This window comes from Pholcus phalangioides, unplaced genomic scaffold (genome assembly GCF_987345545.1).
Source record: "Pholcus phalangioides strain wild (caught in Gottingen) unplaced genomic scaffold, Ppha-v1.0 ptg000004l_1, whole genome shotgun sequence".
In the NCBI taxonomy this organism is placed as follows: domain Eukaryota; kingdom Metazoa; phylum Arthropoda; class Arachnida; order Araneae; family Pholcidae; genus Pholcus; species Pholcus phalangioides.
Window position 1 is genome coordinate 25,711,164 of NW_028301597.1, and position 17,958 is coordinate 25,729,121.

The 17,958-nt window shown below is 37.0% G+C and overlaps 1 protein-coding gene across 3 annotated transcripts in view; it reads right to left on the bottom strand.

Moving 5' to 3' along the window:
- Positions 1 to 2,554: 2,554 nt before the first annotated feature.
- The window catches only part of LOC149086988 (ATP-binding cassette sub-family G member 1-like), a 61,386-nt gene continuing 45,982 nt past the window's right edge, over positions 2,555 to 17,958 (bottom strand). For all 3 annotated transcript variants that reach the window (XM_089231198.1, XM_089231196.1, XM_089231197.1), the window contains exons 10-13: positions 10,903 to 11,071; positions 8,645 to 8,745; positions 6,198 to 6,353; positions 2,555 to 3,372 (exon numbers count right to left, since the gene is read on the bottom strand). In XM_089231198.1, the coding sequence (XP_089087324.1) occupies positions 3,028 to 3,372; positions 6,198 to 6,353; positions 8,645 to 8,745; positions 10,903 to 11,071 (771 nt within the window). In that variant the 3' untranslated portion in view covers positions 2,555 to 3,027. The remainder of the gene's footprint in view (positions 3,373 to 6,197; positions 6,354 to 8,644; positions 8,746 to 10,902; positions 11,072 to 17,958) is intronic.

A 17,958-nucleotide genomic window follows, 5' to 3' on the forward strand; every position in this document is an offset into this window, starting at 1 on the left:
ACTTCCGACGCCCCTGATTATTATTTAGGTTATTATTTCAATATATATATAACATAAATAAATAATAACCCCATCAATCAGAAAGCAAGAGATACACATTTATAACAAATATTTTATTTCGTTGATTGATTCATACACACATCAAGTTAATCAAATGGATATAAAATTTCCAGAAATGATCATTTGCGTTGTACCCAGCACAACGTGTACTCGTATTTTTCTTCTTTTTTTTTTTGTGCGCGGAAGTGCATAGGGTTGCTATTTATCAGTATAGATAAGTAAAGTGAGAATAATACCAAATGATTGAACCAGGATGGATAAGATGGACCACGACTCATATGGGGACCATGAGTTATTAATATACCGTCAATCAACTGCTTCAACAAGGGGACACCAGCATCGTTTAAGGGACAATTCCGAGTTGTGGTGTCGCAGGGAGCTTTTCTGTAATAGGGAATATAATATAAATAGAATAGAATTCTGACCCAATCGACACGTTTAAAAAAGAAGTGGGATAAATCGAGAGGATATCCATAAAGACATCAATAGTCTTTTTCATGGGCAGTGTGTTATACAGGGTGCATAGCAAACGGGGGAGGGGGGGGGGGTTATGACATTTTAGAGGTGTACTTCCAATTAGAAGAAGTTTCCAAATAACGTGCAGTACTCAGATATGTCATTCATGTTTCAAGGGGTTGTAGAGTTAATAAAATAAAATAAAAAATTAACTCTTTATATAGTCCCCATGTGCCCTAAAACTCAGTTACAAAGTTGTTGACCCTTTTCTCCTGATGTCAACTAAAAACATTACACGTTTTTAAGTGCAATATTCACTGAGATATTTGAATTCGAAAAATGGAGGAAAGTTGGGGGGAAAAAACTGCTATAAAATGCAGAAAAAAAACCCCTGCGTTTTGCTCGTATTTAACCTGCACCACATTATAGATATTTCTATTGTGGTATTGATTTAACGCTGTTTTTTTTTTCCGAATTTCCTCCGTTTTTCGAATGTCTCAGTGACTATTGCACTTGGGAACGTGGAATTTTTTTTTTTTGGCCTCAAGAGAGACAGGGCAACAACTTTCTATTTGAGTTTTAGGGCACACGAGGACCGTATAAAAAGTTAATTTTTTTTTATTTCAATAACTATACAACCCCTTGAAACATGAATGACACGTCTGAGTACTACACGTTATTTGGAAACTTTTTATAATTTGAAGTACACCTCTTGGATCAACGGTTCGCATTAAAATGCCATGGCCCCCATATTCGCTATGCACCCTTTATATTATTATATATAATTACTTGTTCTTTTTTTCGTGATATATGCTTTCATATTAGGTTGCGGCATTTTGGTTATATTTGACATCCGTATTTTTATGGGTGTCTTTTTTGCCTGTTGGGGCCTTTGTATTTAATTCCTAAATTCTTCTGAGATAGATCATAACTGCATTTCATGACTTATATAGCGTTTTGATGATTATTCTTCATTATTTGAGTTTGAAATAATAACGCATGTGTTTATAGAAATGTTTCCAGTGCACTCTTGCACAAACACGAAAGTAAAATTACAGTCCATCTCGATTATAACGATATTGAAGATTCCGCAAAATTTAGTCTTTATAACTGAGGTGGTCGTTACAACCGATGATGACGTCTTTAAAATCTTTTTTTTTTTTTTATGAAGAAATGATCAGAGGCAATCGAATACTGTGCATGAATATTTTTATTTCTTTATGGTTATGGGGGACCATATTCGATCCAGAAAAATAAGGGAAATCGGGATAACTAATACGGGACAACTAATATCGCCGATTCTCGCCAATGATGTTGCCAATGCCGACGAAATCGCCAAATATTGCTTATAAGTAAGCTTTGGTGAGAAATACAATTGCTACAGTAAGTTTGCTAAAATGTATTTCAGGGTAAAAAAAAGTAAATAATAACTTGGCAAATACGTGAGATGGATATTTATAGTCATATTCATTATGACACAAATTATAAATAAAGCAAATTACCTTCATTCCTAAATTCCAGGTTAGCAAGTCGTAGTGTCAAACATGTAATAATTCTTTATTTCAGTGTTAGGTATGAATAAAAAACAACTGACTATTCTCCCTGGATGTGATCAGCCCTAATCTTAGGAAATTCTTGGTAAACGTCATGAAACGGAAACGAAAGTGATAAGAACTTTGCTATATCTGAAGTCGTTGCTTTTTCATCGACGTTATGAACAAGGTTCATTAAACGTTATTTTTTATGGCAAAGATGGTCAACTTCCCTCTGTTTGAGGGCGAATACAGTGGAACTTCGGTTAACGAGATTAATTCGTTCCACGAACGTGCTCGTTATACGAATCGCTCGTTATTTGAATCGAACTCCCCCATAGGATATAATGGAAACACGGATAATTCGTTCCACAATTATTCATCCACATAAAAAGGACTAATCAGAACGGCACTTGGTCAATAATGCAGTGTAATAATAATTATATCAATAATTATGATATATTAATTATGATATATTAATTATGATATATTAATTATGATATATCAATAATTATGATTTATTATGTGAAATATTTCATTATTTCCGCGGTTGGACAACAGCTCAAATAATGATCACAAACTTGATTCGATACTCAAAATTTTTGCGTTGTCGTTGGCCGCATCAATTAATCATCAGGAGGGCCAGCTGTTGGCCACCCTTGCTCTATGGGAGTCAGTCCGGACCTATAATTATTGACGTTATAGCCGAGGTGTTGTTATAACCAAGTTTAAAAAGTTGTGCTGAGGGCAATATATAAAATGGTGGAATTATGGAATACTAGCTTTTCTCGATGTGATGAGATTAGATATAAAGATGAGAGCTTCAACGGTGTTGATGGTAGAGATTAAAAGGATGATTTGAATATTGATCACGAAGATGTAGACTTTGGAAGACGTCCAGTGGCGACCAATGTTCCGCAAATTTAACACGCACGTACGAGTTTCCCATCACAGATGTACTGACTTGTCACTCGCGCATTCATCTTATATTCGTGTTCATCATTTTGTAGCGTATGACATAATATCCAGCTACTTTGAAAAACAGGATGAAGAGCAAGGGCACACCGAAATATTCGTACACGCCCGAATCGTCGATATCGAGGTACTCCATGAATTGTTTCGGCGTCAGGCAGACCTCTCCCGTGCAATCCATACCGCTCCGGTCCATTCCGTACAGAGAGAAGGCAATACCTTCGAATGTGTATCTCGCGTACGAAAAATAAGACAACCACCTCAGGTAGACTGGCATCGTCTTGAAGGTGACCAAAAACCCGCTGAACACGGCGATTGGCACCGTCACGGCTGCGGACATGAATGTAGCGCTCTGGAAGGAAATATGCAAAATATAGCAACGTGGATAATCACAATTTAGCAAGTAAAACACGATAAGAAGAAAAATTAATTAAAATTAGCAATTTGGAAAAAAAAAAGTTAAGGGGGGTGGTGCACGATTTTGGCTTCCCACGCTTTCCTATGGGTTCCTATGGGATGCTTTCCTATCCTTCCTTTAAGGTACATTTATAAATGTTCTATTCACTTTAGTCACTCAATTTCTCTCTCTCAAATATTATGGATATTTTTATACAACTTAACACGAGCTTTTAGAATTGTGATTGTTGGGGTTTTTTTTCGAATTTTAATTTCAACAACATGCAACTTTTTCCAAAAATCACCAAAATTTACCCTTATTTTGTGCCATAAAAATTTTTTAAATTATTTTAATAAACAATGATTGCGTTAAAGCATGTAACACCATAGTGTTGAGAGGCACACAAAGTTTCAAGACATTTGAATGAGTGGTGTTCGAAAAATTGTTCCTTTTCGAACAAAAAACTTAGAAAAAAGAACATTTCAGTGCTAGTATCACCGTTGTGCGGAAAAGAAATGATCGGGCTCGGAATTGGCGATTTCTATGCCACATATCCATTCACCATGTGGTATTTGTGAGCCTTCCAGGAAGATTATACGCCAAAATAAGAAGAAGAAACGAAATAGGATGCTGTAGTTCTCAAAATGTGGCAAACTTGCTAAGTAGTCTTAATGACGTTACGGATGAACTAGGCAACTCGTGCGGGGGGGGCCTTCTATGTCTAGGAGGTGCTGATTAGACACAAAATATTTCGTAGTGTATGAAAATTGAAAAATTCGAAAATGTGTTTTTTTTTGGAAAATTTGCGTGCACCAATTCCTTAAGAAGTAGTACAGTCGAATCCCGTTTTAACGAATACCGTTATAGCGAAAATCTCGTTTTAACGAACACTTTTCTAATCCCCCAAATTGAAAAATTCGAAAATGTGTTTTTTTTTGGAAAATTTGCGTGCACCAATTCCTTAAGAAGTAGTACAGTCGAATCCCGTTTTAACGAATACCGTTATAGCGAAAATCTCGTTTTAACGAACACTTTTCTAATCCCCCAAATTTTTCATGATGGCGCTTAGTTTACATAGGTAACAATGCTAGGTAACCTGGAATTCCTTTATAACGAAATTTCGTTTTAACGAAGTGATTCCTCCGGTTTCTTGGCGTTCGTTTTACCGGGATTCGACTGTATTGGAAAAGTGCGGCAGCTGTAAACTACGAGAGCAGTTTTATTATCGAAATAAAAAAGCGTTCTAAAAAGCCAGTCACGTGGATCGTATTTACCATCCTCTCTGACGGCGTTGGAATGAGTAAACACATGATGGCGCTAAGGTAAGATCTAGAAGTATTGCCTGATGCTTCTGCACGTCCATGAAATTACATGGAACCAGAGTGGCGATACACATATTGTTCTCTCATGAGCTACTTTCTTTAACGACACTACTATCGACGGTTCGGTTTGAAGAAGTTCCAGTCTGGTGCAACTTGGAACACCACCAACCAAGCCTACCACGTCGAAATTTAAAGACGACAATGGCTTCTTGGTTGCACAAATAATGATCACATTCCAGGGCCATCTTAAGAACACCATGGGCCCCCGGGCCAAGTGGTTTTTCTGAGGACCTACCAGGTGAATTACAGAAAATTTCAACCAAATCTCATTTTTATGAGGCCCCTCTTCTCTCGAGGCCCCCGGGTAGGCCCATGCGTTAAGACGGCACTGCCGTATCCGTGTATGGAACTTCTTTGATCAACGGCATAACATCCACTCGTCTATCAAATATGACATATTTTGGACCATTGGAATTATTTGAATCTCCGCAGCCCTAGCCCGTAGACGTTTCAAGGTGTCGTTGTGAGTTTGACATCCATTCCGAAAAGGTTTCGCCACGGTTAGAACACGAAATATGTTTCGTTGACAGATTGGGTGATTTTTTAGAAAATGAAGGATTCGGGATGACATTAATTAATTTCTTAAAATAATAATTTATTTACAACACGACAAGACGAAGCAAAAATGTTCGGGAGTGACATTTCGCATTTTCGCTTGTGACAATAGGATGGCGTCGGCTTTACACGTGCTGCCATCTGTGAGACGCAATACAAATCAAATCTCACCGCATATGCATTCAAATACAAAAGTGCAGAGGACACCAACTTGCTTGATTGGCGAGAAAAAATTTACATCACAGACTAAGCAATTTATGTGCTGAAAAAAGTAGCATGGGATGACATTATTCTCGTCACCAGAAATAATGAATGTAAATAATTTCTTTATCAGGAAGTCTGCTAATGGAACCAATAGCTCAAATAATGATTTCATACGTATTACAGTCGAATCCCGTTTTAACGAATACCGTTATAGCGAAAATCTCGTTTTAACGAACAGTTTTCTAATCCCTCAAATTCGTTTACATAGCAACAATGTAAGCAACCTGAAATTCCTTTATAACGAAATTTCATTATAACGAAGTGATTTTTCCGTCTCTTGGAGTTCATTATAACGGGATTCGACTGTAGTATGTTTACCTTCACAAGGGCCGCGCAAAATCACCTCTCGGGGGGGGGGGGAGCTGTTGGCCACCCTTTCTCTAGGTTATATAGTCACCTTAGTTAGGTTATATAGTCGCCTTAGTTACGGCTATCGATATCTCTGAATAGGTGAACTTTAATTATGTACGCCCTGTATGTTGATGTAATACATTTGCATTTTGCATGGAATAAGAAATATAAAACAAATCAACAGCACATATTGTACGAACAGCAAGAAATAGAACCACATGAACAAACCTGGGGGTCGAAAATGGCTCCGATGATCAAGCTGAACGAATGAGCAATGATGTACATCAAAATGGTGCAGATGGTGAAAAGACCGAATCGTAATGCCTCTGGAGGCTGCTTGGTTATCCAGTAAACAATGCTGCTGAATACTATAGGTAAAATGATCTGCAAGAAAATTACAGAATGAAAACCACACAAATTACGATGAAATCTATATGTAACAGTGGAACTTCGGTTAACGAGCAATTCGCATAACGAGCAAAAATTTTTGAACAAATTTTGACTCGGTTAACGAGCGAAGATTCGCATTACGAGAAAAAATTTTGCGCTTTGTTTTATTTTTTTTCTCACGTTATATTTATTATTATCACTTCATTTATTTTCGCGTTATCATAACTGAGCTGATGGTTTTTCGCTTTCGTCCACAAGCGCACTGTGGAATTTATAGTAATATTCTCTCCTATAGTCTCCGGTCAGCGTGCATCACTCGAAAAACACGTGAGAGCGTGACTATTTACGATATGAAACTAGATGTAGCATTGTGCAACCACACGTGTGTGCACTTGAAGTTTTCTTTTTTTTAATTCTGCTTGGAAGAAATTGTGTACTGTGGGCGTTATTGAACATGACTCTGGTGGGTAGCTAGCTCATGAACAGGAACAAACATTTGTCGAAGAGATTGTGTCCTTGGCGAAGACCATGAGACTACTACTACTACTACTGAACCACCGTTCATAAGTTCATATTCCTCTGCGGAACTTCTGACGAATTGGCACATGTTAGAATGTGTGTGTGTATGTGTAGTGATCCTATCTGCCATCAATTTTTCCAACTATGAGAGAAGTATAATGATTGAATAATTGTATTGTTGTAAGGCCTGTTGCTCTCTGTGGCGAGACTTTTCAACGGCTCGCATTCGCGCAGACCATGGGACTGGAGATCTATGAGGATGACATTCTAGAACTAGTGGTAGAACATAGCCTTGAATTGACCGTACATGGATCTTCTTTGCACGTATCAGCAAGGGTTTATGGAGGGGTATCTCGTCTGAGGAAGAGGAAAGTAGTGAGGAGAAGCTCCTCTCACTTTCCAAATGGGATTAGAAATTTGTGTAGAATGTGGGAATCTGTGCAAAATTTTGTCAGAAAGCACCAATGAAATGAAGCTGTAGCAAAGCGAACAATAAATAATTGCAGACGGCAAACGCAATTTCCCATTTCCGAGAAATCCTAAAAAAGGAAGCAAAAGCAAGTGTCAAGGTTCTTTTTCAAAAACTAAGTATGGGAACAACAGAGTCCGCAAATCGTCCTAAGATATTCCTCTCCTCTTGACTCATTTAGAGTAAGTTAATTTGTAAGCGTTATCGTACTGTATGTTTATTTATGAACCTATTAATATACTATTATATACTAGCTATAATACCCGGCGCTGCCCGGGTTTTATGAGGCTTTTTGGATCACGTGATATCTCCCTTTTTCTTTGAGGGACATATAAACCGTGCCTAAGTTAACCAATATGGCGCCTTCCTGCGCGACTCATGAAAGAAACAAATTTAGATTTGAAGAAACATATAGAAATGAATATATTTCCTCCCAATTTTTTAAGGGGCGCTAGGTATTTCGATCCCCCCCCCTCCCCCTGAACTTCAAATTATCCATCTGCCTATTTCTGCTTTAAAAAATGCTTTTAATTAAAGTTATGGAATTTTTTCGATGTACTTTACGGGCCCATAATTAATTTTAAAACATCCTAAACAATATGAATTTGTGCAGTTGAATGTCAAAAGACAATACAGAGACATTAATTTTCATGCTTGAGAAGATGTAAATAAAAAGTTGAAATCAATTTTATCGCATGAATATATCCAACTCAACACTAGGTCCGGCTAATTACTTCATATTTAATCTCCTAGGCTTCGTATATCTCTAAGCGAAATCAATATTTCAAAATTTGAGAATGCAATACAATTTTTAAAATTATTGATGTGACAGATAACTCCACTAAATTTCCGCATTTATACAGTAAAATCGGCAATTTTAATACTTTACAATGGTTTGTCACTTCTTCAATGCTGACAGTATACACATGTATAATATTTTATGCCTTTATAATGGTTTGCCACATTTTTAATCCTCCCAGTAATGAGGCTTTATGAATAGACGTCATAATCATCATCAGCATCACTTTGAGGATCAGTCAAAGGATGATCCCCATAGAAATCAGTGTTAAAATTGCCGATTTTACTGTAGAAATGCAAAAATTTAGTGGGATTTTCCGCCACATCAATAATCTTAAAAATTCTAGATTTTTGAAATATATATTGAGTGGGCTTAGAGATATATATACAAAGCACACACGCTCAAGTACACATGTTCTTGCATGAAACAATTTGTTAGAAATTCCACTGAAGAATATGTACGAGTTGTGCATGTACGGTAAAGTAGTAGTACTCTTACTTGGTAAGGGAGGTCGATGATGCTCCTTGCTAAGAAATACGATTTGGTGCTGTACCAATTGTTCAAATGCTCTTTGGCTACCACTATCCTCTCTAAAGGAACTACGGGGGAAAAAAAAGAAGAGATTATGATACATCTTCATAATGATGATAATCGAAACATAATATTTTCGATTGATAATTTAATTTCATCATCTAAGGATGTGTGTGTAATTTGCAATATCCGTATATTATGAATGAGGCCCGCCTTGAAACCAGCCACTCAGTGGTTCCCCCCAATCTTCCATGCTTCGACTAATCCCCTCTACCTCCTGGAAATGCCATATACGTGGGCTTGCGTGCATCTGGAGATACTTACGAATTTTTAAGTGCATTTGAAGTGACTGTCGCTGAGTATTAGAAATGCTTAAGAGAGCTTGACTTGTGACGCCCCTTAGAAATGAAAGGGAGGTTTGTGTACCCCTGAAGTAAATAAGTGGGAAGCTTGTTTATCACCTAGAAATGCGTAGGAGACTAGCTTATTTCTACGTAGAAAAGTGTGCAAATACCCTGTAAAAATTCGAAGGACGATTGCGTATCATTCGAATGCGTGTCAGGCTTGTAACAGGAGTCGGCAAACTTTTTTAGCTGCGGATCAAAATCAGCCAATATGTGCTATATTAAGAAGACGTGTTTCGGGTATATACTTTATATACCCGAATATAATTACACTTTATTTTGGAACTCAAGTGGGCCACTTGAAATTATGAAATGGGTCACTCCGTGACCAGTGAGCCATAGGTTGCCGAGGCCTTGCATAGAAGGTTTAAAATGCATATGGAGCTTTTGGACTGCGTAGAAGGCTGAAAATGCGTATGAAACTTGTTTATTTCCATCTTGAAAAAGTGCGTGAATTCCCTGCAAATTCGAAGTAAAATTACGTATACTTCATAGCTTGCAAATTGCATAGAAGTTGCTTATTTCCATCCAGAAAAGCCTGCGAATTCTTTACAAATTCAGAAGAAGATTGTGTATAATATCTTCCGAAAAAATCTTACTATATATCTTCCGAAATACAAATCTCGAAATTTATATATTTCGAAAATTATATATTTCGAAAATTATATCTTCCGAAATACGTACAGGGCTAGTGAACTGCGTAGGAGGCTCGCTTATTTCCATCTAAGAAAGGGTGCGAATTCACTATAAATCCGAAAGAAGATTGCGTATCCTCCGAAATGCTAATGAATAGGGCTAGGATTCTCTCTATGACTATATTTCATTTATGATTTAACCTGTTTCGTAATTTTTACTTAGGGGCCGCTCAAGTATTACGTAAGCAAATTTTCAGCCATTTTTGACCCCCCCTCCCCTCCTCGTCAGCAAAATTTCGTCATCAGCTCTGCCCCTCTGAATCCAACTCATATTTTCATAAAGGGTGGTTGATGACGAAAGCATTATCCAAACCCCCCTCCCCCTTTGTCATCAAAAGTCAGCAAATCGGAACCCCCCCCCCCCATCGATGATGACGTAATACTTGAACGGCGCCTTACCACCTATTGTTTACTCTCATTCTGTGATATACATGTGATAGTTAGTAAGCTGAAGAGTTTCAGTCCTAGCAACAACTGATTTTTTAAAATAGTATTAAATGCATAAATATATTTTTCATTCTCAAATTATTTTGTTGAAACTAATATTACCGGAAATAGAAAAAGAAACGTTTAGATTTTTTTTTTTTTTGGTTTTATAAGTTATATTTTTGGTTTTTAGGGCGTATTTTGTGTTTATAGGGCATAATGTTTGTAGAGCATTTTCTACCAGTTTTTTAAATCATAAAAATCAGAGAAAGTTCGAGAGAGAGCACTACTTACGAAACTTATAGAAAGCTATAAATGCGTATGAAGCTTGTGCACTGCGTAGAAGGGATGTGTACCCTCTCAATATGCATGGGAGGCTTGCGCATCCCTGAAAATGTATAAAAGGCTTGTGTGCTGACCGAGGGTGTGGGTAATTCAAGAAACGTCTGAAAAACTTGTGCATCTCTCCACTTGTAACATCGCAACATAACTAATGTCTTGTACTTTTTTCCTTACTTTACTCGTTTTGTTTCCGGACTTTGATATCCCATATACCGTTGAATGATCCATCACGTATTGCTACAGAGGTATGCGTACCACAGACTGGGTGCCTGTGCTCTTAGATAACCTCTATCCGTCCACGATACGTTATAGAAAAAAACTGAAACTTACTTATACGTCAATTAGAAACTGAACTTACACGTCATCACAGTAGAGGTCTGTACCATGAAGAAATTGAAAGAAGTAGCGAAAAACATGAAACCGGCGTTCTCGTGCATTTTGGCTGCGTCGTTGCCGATTCCGTTGAATAGAGCGCCGATGAACAGAGATGACACGACGTACATAATAACTTGCAAGTGAGTGATCATCTGTGTGACACATTCAAAAAGAAAGAGAGAAATTAGTGAGAGGATCCTAGTATTTTCAAAGTCATAGTGTTGATCAGAGGTGATATTCAAAAATCTTCAAGAACTAATGCAACGCGTTTCGTATAATATAAAAGGCGAATCAATCGAAAAATCGGATACCTGCTGAGATTCCCATCACTTTTAGATGTAAGCAACACTGAACATACAGGAATCAGCTCCAATGGATACATACGCAGCATCAGATTTACGCATGTTCCTATAGAGATCATATAGACGAGCATTTTGATTTATATCATGGGGCTGAGGAGGGGGTGGGGGGGCGTATTCGTCTGTGCCATAGTTACCAAAACTTTTTGCTCCATCACCCCCACCCCCCATTGTTCAAAATTTTCTTCCTCTCATCGCCCCCAACTCAAGCGAACTCATAGGGTCCTATGTTCTACTAATAGCTTCTATCAACCCCTGGACCATTCCATCGCCCACCAAGGAGCGATATTGCCCACTTTGGGAAACACTGGTACATGCTTAATCTATGACCCGCGGGATAAATGTGCCCTTGGAGCCATGTGGTATGGCCCACAACCTCGCACCTACTTTTGTAAAAATGGACTTGAGCGGCACATTACCATTCACTTAAGGGACCTGCACCATTGTTATATCGAACCACTGGAAGAATATATATATATGTAATTATCAGATTAACCCAGGCTCCTAGTGGTCCAATATACATTTAGAAAAAAAAAAACGATGACTCATGAAAAGAAGGAATCAGTTAAATTTCATTAGCTTTTAATATTTAATCAAATGATCACATGAAAAGAACGAGTTATATTTACACAAAATAAAAGTCAATTAGAAAAATCCATTTTACACGATATCAAATTCTGCATAATACATAAACAAAATACTGTATGTTCAATTATAATAATTTTAATTTGATGTTGGAATATCTCTCTTTTAATCACTTTTTATACCTAATTTCACCATCTCTGCCCCCAGTTAATTCCTCCTAATTTAGGTTTTAACTAAACGTCTATAATTTACTAGAATTGTGGTAAGAATTTCTTTCCTACCTTTTCCTCCATCTCTTTCATCACGGATGATCGCCGCTCCTGATGCTACAGTTGAAAAATGTGTTTACAAAAAAATTCTCCTCTTTCTACATTTTTTTTCCAACTTGATTTCTAGTTTTCACTAATCAATCTGCTTTAAATTTTCAAAGATTCCAAAAAGTAAAGTTTTGAGGGGTACCAACCCCCTATTTCTAATTGGTAGTCCGGCTTCAAAGAAAGATCCTTCCATTGGGTGATGAGGATTACGTAGGTACAAATAGTATTAAATTGACATCATTGGTCAAGGTTCACCCCCTACGATCTTTCGAAGCATATGGGAGGAAGACGTTTTCTGTGGGGGGGGGGGGGGAAGCTGTACAAAAAAGAAGGAAAAGAAAAGTAGAGAGGAAGCAAGAAAGTCAGAAGGCACATATTCCCAAGAAGGGATGCGTACAATAGATGAAATAAAGTCAATCGCCTGCAGGTGGCAATTACAAAGGTCAAGAGGCTTCAGTATATAGGGAAGAGAGAGAGAAAAGAAGAATACGGAGCGGCTATTACGCAAACTTTGAAGGGGCCCTTAAGTAATTGGCCATAAAATTAAGGAGTGTTGATGGAGGCGAAAGAGCATGTTTTTTACAATTTAAATGGCTCAAGTCCCCTTTTCCCTTTTCTCTTATTATTATATTATATTGGGCTGGAAATTGGACCTCTCCCGCTTCATCTGATAGCGATGGCTATTGACGCCATAGCAATGCACATCCATCTTGCGGAAAAAGAAAAAAAAACGAAAAAAAAAGAAAAAGAAAATATAAGTCGGGAGATTACAATACTGGCAATAAAATAATTTTTGCTCTTCAAAACATGGATGAAAACCTGGTATGTACAAATGTACATCACTTGACACAATGGTAAGCAATGTAGGAATGCATTGAAAAGAATACTCGTACCTAGATATACTTATACATATGCGAAAAGAAAAGAAAAATATATATGTAATATAAAAATTAGAAGTGAATATACATTATGTGTTGTAGATATATACATGTGCTTCGGTAATGTCGTAAGTGAATTGTAGAAAGATAATATAAGCAGAAATAAAAAAATATACAAAAGAGCTTTGCAAAAATCACTGAGCATGAAATACACAGAAGCTTTTAAAAATTTCATGAATTCATAACGTAGATTACCTATCATCTCTTTCGATGATTTATCGGAAGTATTTTTTTTTTTTCGGAATGGTGAAGATACGTATAATTTCTTCGTATAACGTCACAAAAATATATCAATAATACGTTTAGACACAGCAACAAGAAAATCACTGTTGCATTTATCACTGAAATAAATGTAACATTAAGTGTCGCAGAACATGTTTCCCTGAAAATGCTGCGCATTGATACTAGATAAGTTACAGCACATTCATTACTCTGAACTTCAACGTACTTGTTCAGTGCCTCGAGAGTTATTAGTTCGAAAGTGTAAATTTTCAAAATCCAGCTGTACAGGAAACAAATTGGCTTGTTATGGCTCAATCCGCACTAGAACCAATGTCAGGAATCAGTCCTCATGATGTTCCGCGTGGGTTGCACTTTGCAGCGAATGTGTATCGTAGAGAGCGTCGAATGTGTTTGTTCTTTTCACATGTCAGTCACTGAATAGAGGACGACGCTGGAGTACTGTCGAAGCGAAAATTATTAAACGAAATATTCGACCGTTCGTTCGTGTTCAGACGTGCAGTCAGTCCCGAACACTATTTGTTACACAGACGACTGAGGCACGGCCGACTAGACATTCATAATTGTTTAGTGGGCTATGACTGAGGACAACCAAAGTGCGACACCGGCGATGCATCTCGTTCCGTAGGCGTATCCAAGAGAAATTGCACGTAAACAATTTCAGTGTATGGTGTCTGGAAACGGCAGTTCAATGTGAAGTTTTGAACACATTAGTGAAGTTAGCAAATTTCTTTGCTTGAAGATATCACTGCCACATTACTCGGTGAACCATCGCATCAACGAGTCTGAGTGATCGATGTCGTTGTCTGCTGAAAAGGAATTTGCATCGTTCGAAGGGAAAGTTTGAAACAGTTGATAACTGTCTCCTCGAAGCAGAGATAATTGAAATTTGTGAGCGGTGTCCTGAGAGTACGGGCACATTTCACTTATGAATTATGAACGTTGAAGGGATATAAAAACATAGTATATAAACCATTTGGCAGAGAAAGAAAAAATCTTACCACAGTGTGATCATTTATAATCATTCCCAAATTAAACTTGTTTAAATGCTCAATATAAATATTATAACTCTGAGGGATTATAGATTCCAACATCAAATTATACTACACTAATACGCAGTATGTTGTATTCTTAACACAAAATTGCATATATGCTATATGTGGATATTTACATGAAAGTACTTGCATGCGTAAGTGTACAACATTAATACTTTTGTTCCTCATGCACATTTTTAACATTTTGACAAAAAATTTTTTTTTCTTTTTCTTCACTTCCATTTTTTCTTCTTTCATAATTTCATTTTTTTTTTCTTAATTTCATTTTTTTTTTCTTAATTTCATTTTTTTCATCCTTATTTTGTTTTTGTCTTTTTTGTATACTTTCATATCCCTTTTTTTTCTCTATACTTTCATCTTTTTTCTATACGTTCAATTTTCCTTTTATAATTTCATTTTTTTTTCTTTCATCTTTTTTTTTTTTTTCTCATAGTCTCATTTTTTTTTTCTCACACTTTCATAATAACTTTTTTTTCATAATTCCATTATAACTCTACTTTGTTTTCAAGGTTTTAACAATTTTTTCTCAAATATAATAGTGCGAAATTGATTACGCATAGAAATGAACAATGTAAATGCATCCATTAAACATATAGTTTTCAATATAAACATAATTTGACAGTCATTGTTGCTGAATGCTTCATCTTCTGCTTCTTCAGAAATAGAGATATGTACATATATGAATTTTTTTGTTTTTTGTTTTTGTTTTTAAATAAGGTGGGACTTGATCAAACTTGCAGTGCACTTCAATGTCTACCTCAAATTTAATTTGTGAAGGAGAGATAGTGAGTTTGAAGAAAAAATTTTGCATGAAAAAAAAAAAAGAAAATTGGAAACAAATAAGCGTTCACCGTCCAATGAGGGGCCCTTCTCACTGAACAATCAACAGCATATTTGTATCCACGACGGAATTCCAGTAATAAAAAAAAACTTATCACTGAATACGATTATAAAATTCGATGAATTAATTTTCGAATAATCGTTATAGAAATTTTAAAGAAAAATTTATATTTTCAAGTCCCATATTATTTATGTATTTACATACACAACACTTGATTAATATGTTCCAAAAGTGAAAGTGTTAATTTGTGCCGGCCGGTTAGAGCGCAAATTGTATCGATGACCAACGGAACGCTGAGGCAATAAATTACGGGACATATTATCCAGAGCAGGGGGTGCATCACTTGCTGTACTTGTGGAAGGCCTTTGGGCTTGACATCCTTGAATAGAAGATTGTGGTATTACAACGGCAGGGTTATCTCTGTTTCGAGAAGGCTCCTCGGAATAGTGCCCAGGGCTACTGCTGGGTGGGTTCCCCACCGAACGTGCGGCACTAGGAGAAATACATTGAAGCCATTGAAGGTCAGACAATTCATCGAAACTAGCGTGTGGCCTTTGTTGTACAATGGAGTCTGCCGGATTTCTACTATTCCTGTTTTCCCTAATAGTACTGTGCATATAATCCAATTCTTGACGTCTTTCTTTGAATGGGATCAACCTGTTTGCATGTACTTTGATAGGTTTTGCTTTTGGATTTCTTGTATCAATTATTGTAAAATTTACAGGATTGTGAACTGTGAGAATTCTGTAGGGACCGACGAAATTTCTTCGCTTAGGAAGCGAAGCGTGTCTATCAGCGTCGGGCTGATGCAAGAATACTAATTGACCTGGGTGAAAATTCCTATCTTTCGCGAATTTTCGTTGGTAATTTTCCTGCCTCTCTGCTGATGTAATTAGACTTTCACGCACTTTGTTGAATGTGTACTGCAGTTGTGTTGTTTTTTGTGTGACAAAATCAGAATATGAGACACGTGTATGTGGAGTTGTCTGATTAAGAATGTCTGTTGGAAGTGTAGGGTCGTAGGAAAGATGTAAATATGCTGGCTTTTCCTGTGTTGCTTGATGAATAGTTGAATTATAAATTAATTCATAGTAATTAATGTATGCATCCCAATCCGTTGTTCCTAGTGCAAATATAGAGAGGGACTTCTTCAAGTTAGAATTTATCCTTTCACTTTGACCATTGGATTGTGGGCACATCGCCGTTGTTTGCAATTTCGTTACCCCTAGGCGACTACAAAGTGTTTTAAAAAGGTCACTCACAAAATTTGAACCTTTGTCTGATAATAATTTCTCAGGAAATCCAAAAGTGCAAGCAAAGTCAAGGAATTTCTCTGCTGTTGTTTTTGATGTTTGGTCGGGAACTGCGTACAGTTTCACAAATTTTGTGAAATGATCAATGAACGTAAGTATGTAGCAGTTTCCACGTGAGGTATTAGGCAATCTTCCGACAAAATCGCAAGAGACATATTCCATTGGTCGAGATGGAATAAAATGACGTTGCAATGGAACAGGTGGTACTCTACGAGGAGATCGGAAAGATATGCAATGCGTGCAAGATTCTACGTAATGTTTTGTATCTGTGTATAAATTATCCCAGAAATACTTCTCTTTAATGGCGTGGTATGTTTTTAAGTGTCCAAAGTGTGTCAAGTGGTTGGCTGCAAGAATGTGTGGCTTGAACTTGTTAGGTATAACTATTTGTAGTATGATCTTCTGACCCCCTGAGCGAGTGATAATCCCTTTGTGCATAAGAAGACCATTCGATAGGACATACTTAATCCTGAGCTTTGAGTGTTGAGTGTTATCGTCTTCTAATGTAGAGATTATGGTTGACAATTTAGGATCTTCGCGCTGAGCCAACTTTATCTCCTCTATGGTAGGTAAAGTGATCTGTACTGTATTCACATGAAAGTCGCGTGAAAAAATATCGGCGACTTGGTTTTCCGAAGATTTGATTAATTCAAAATCATAATTAAATTCTGAGAGAAATGCAAACCATCGAGTGACTCTGCTTCCTGGAGAATCCCATTTCGATAATTTGGTCAAAGCAGCATTATCACACCTAATAGTGAAATGTCTACCATACAAATAGTACTTGAATGCTTTTACAGATTCCACAATGGCCATTAATTCTTTTTCCATAATAGTGTATCGAATTTGTGTGGGATTTAACTTCTTGGAAAAATATGCAATTGGATGTATGACATTAGAATTGTCTATTCTCTGCCCAATCATTGCACCTAATGCAACGTCACTGCTGTCAGTAGAAAGGATAAATTCCTTGTTGAAATCCGGATGAATCAAAATTGGAGGTTGCGAAAGTTTTTGTTTTAGAATGTCAAAAGCATTCTGGGCCTCTTGAGTCCAATGAAATTTTCTACTCTTTCTAGTGAGGTTAGTAATAGGTGCCGTAATATCTGAAAAATTTTGTATGAAACGCCTGTAATACCCAACCAGCCCAATAAAACGGCGAATTTTCCGTACGGTGTTGGGAACTGGAAAGTCTTGTATCTTTCTAATGTTTGTCTCAATGGGGCGAATGCCTGAACTGTTCAAAGTATGACCTAGGAATTCGATCTGAGGAACAAGAAATGAACATTTAGCTGGATTAAGTGTCAAACCAAAATAGCGGAACCTCTCGAATAGTTTTCTCAATTTGTAGAGCATTTGTGAGACATTGTCGGCACCCAAGCAAAAATCAT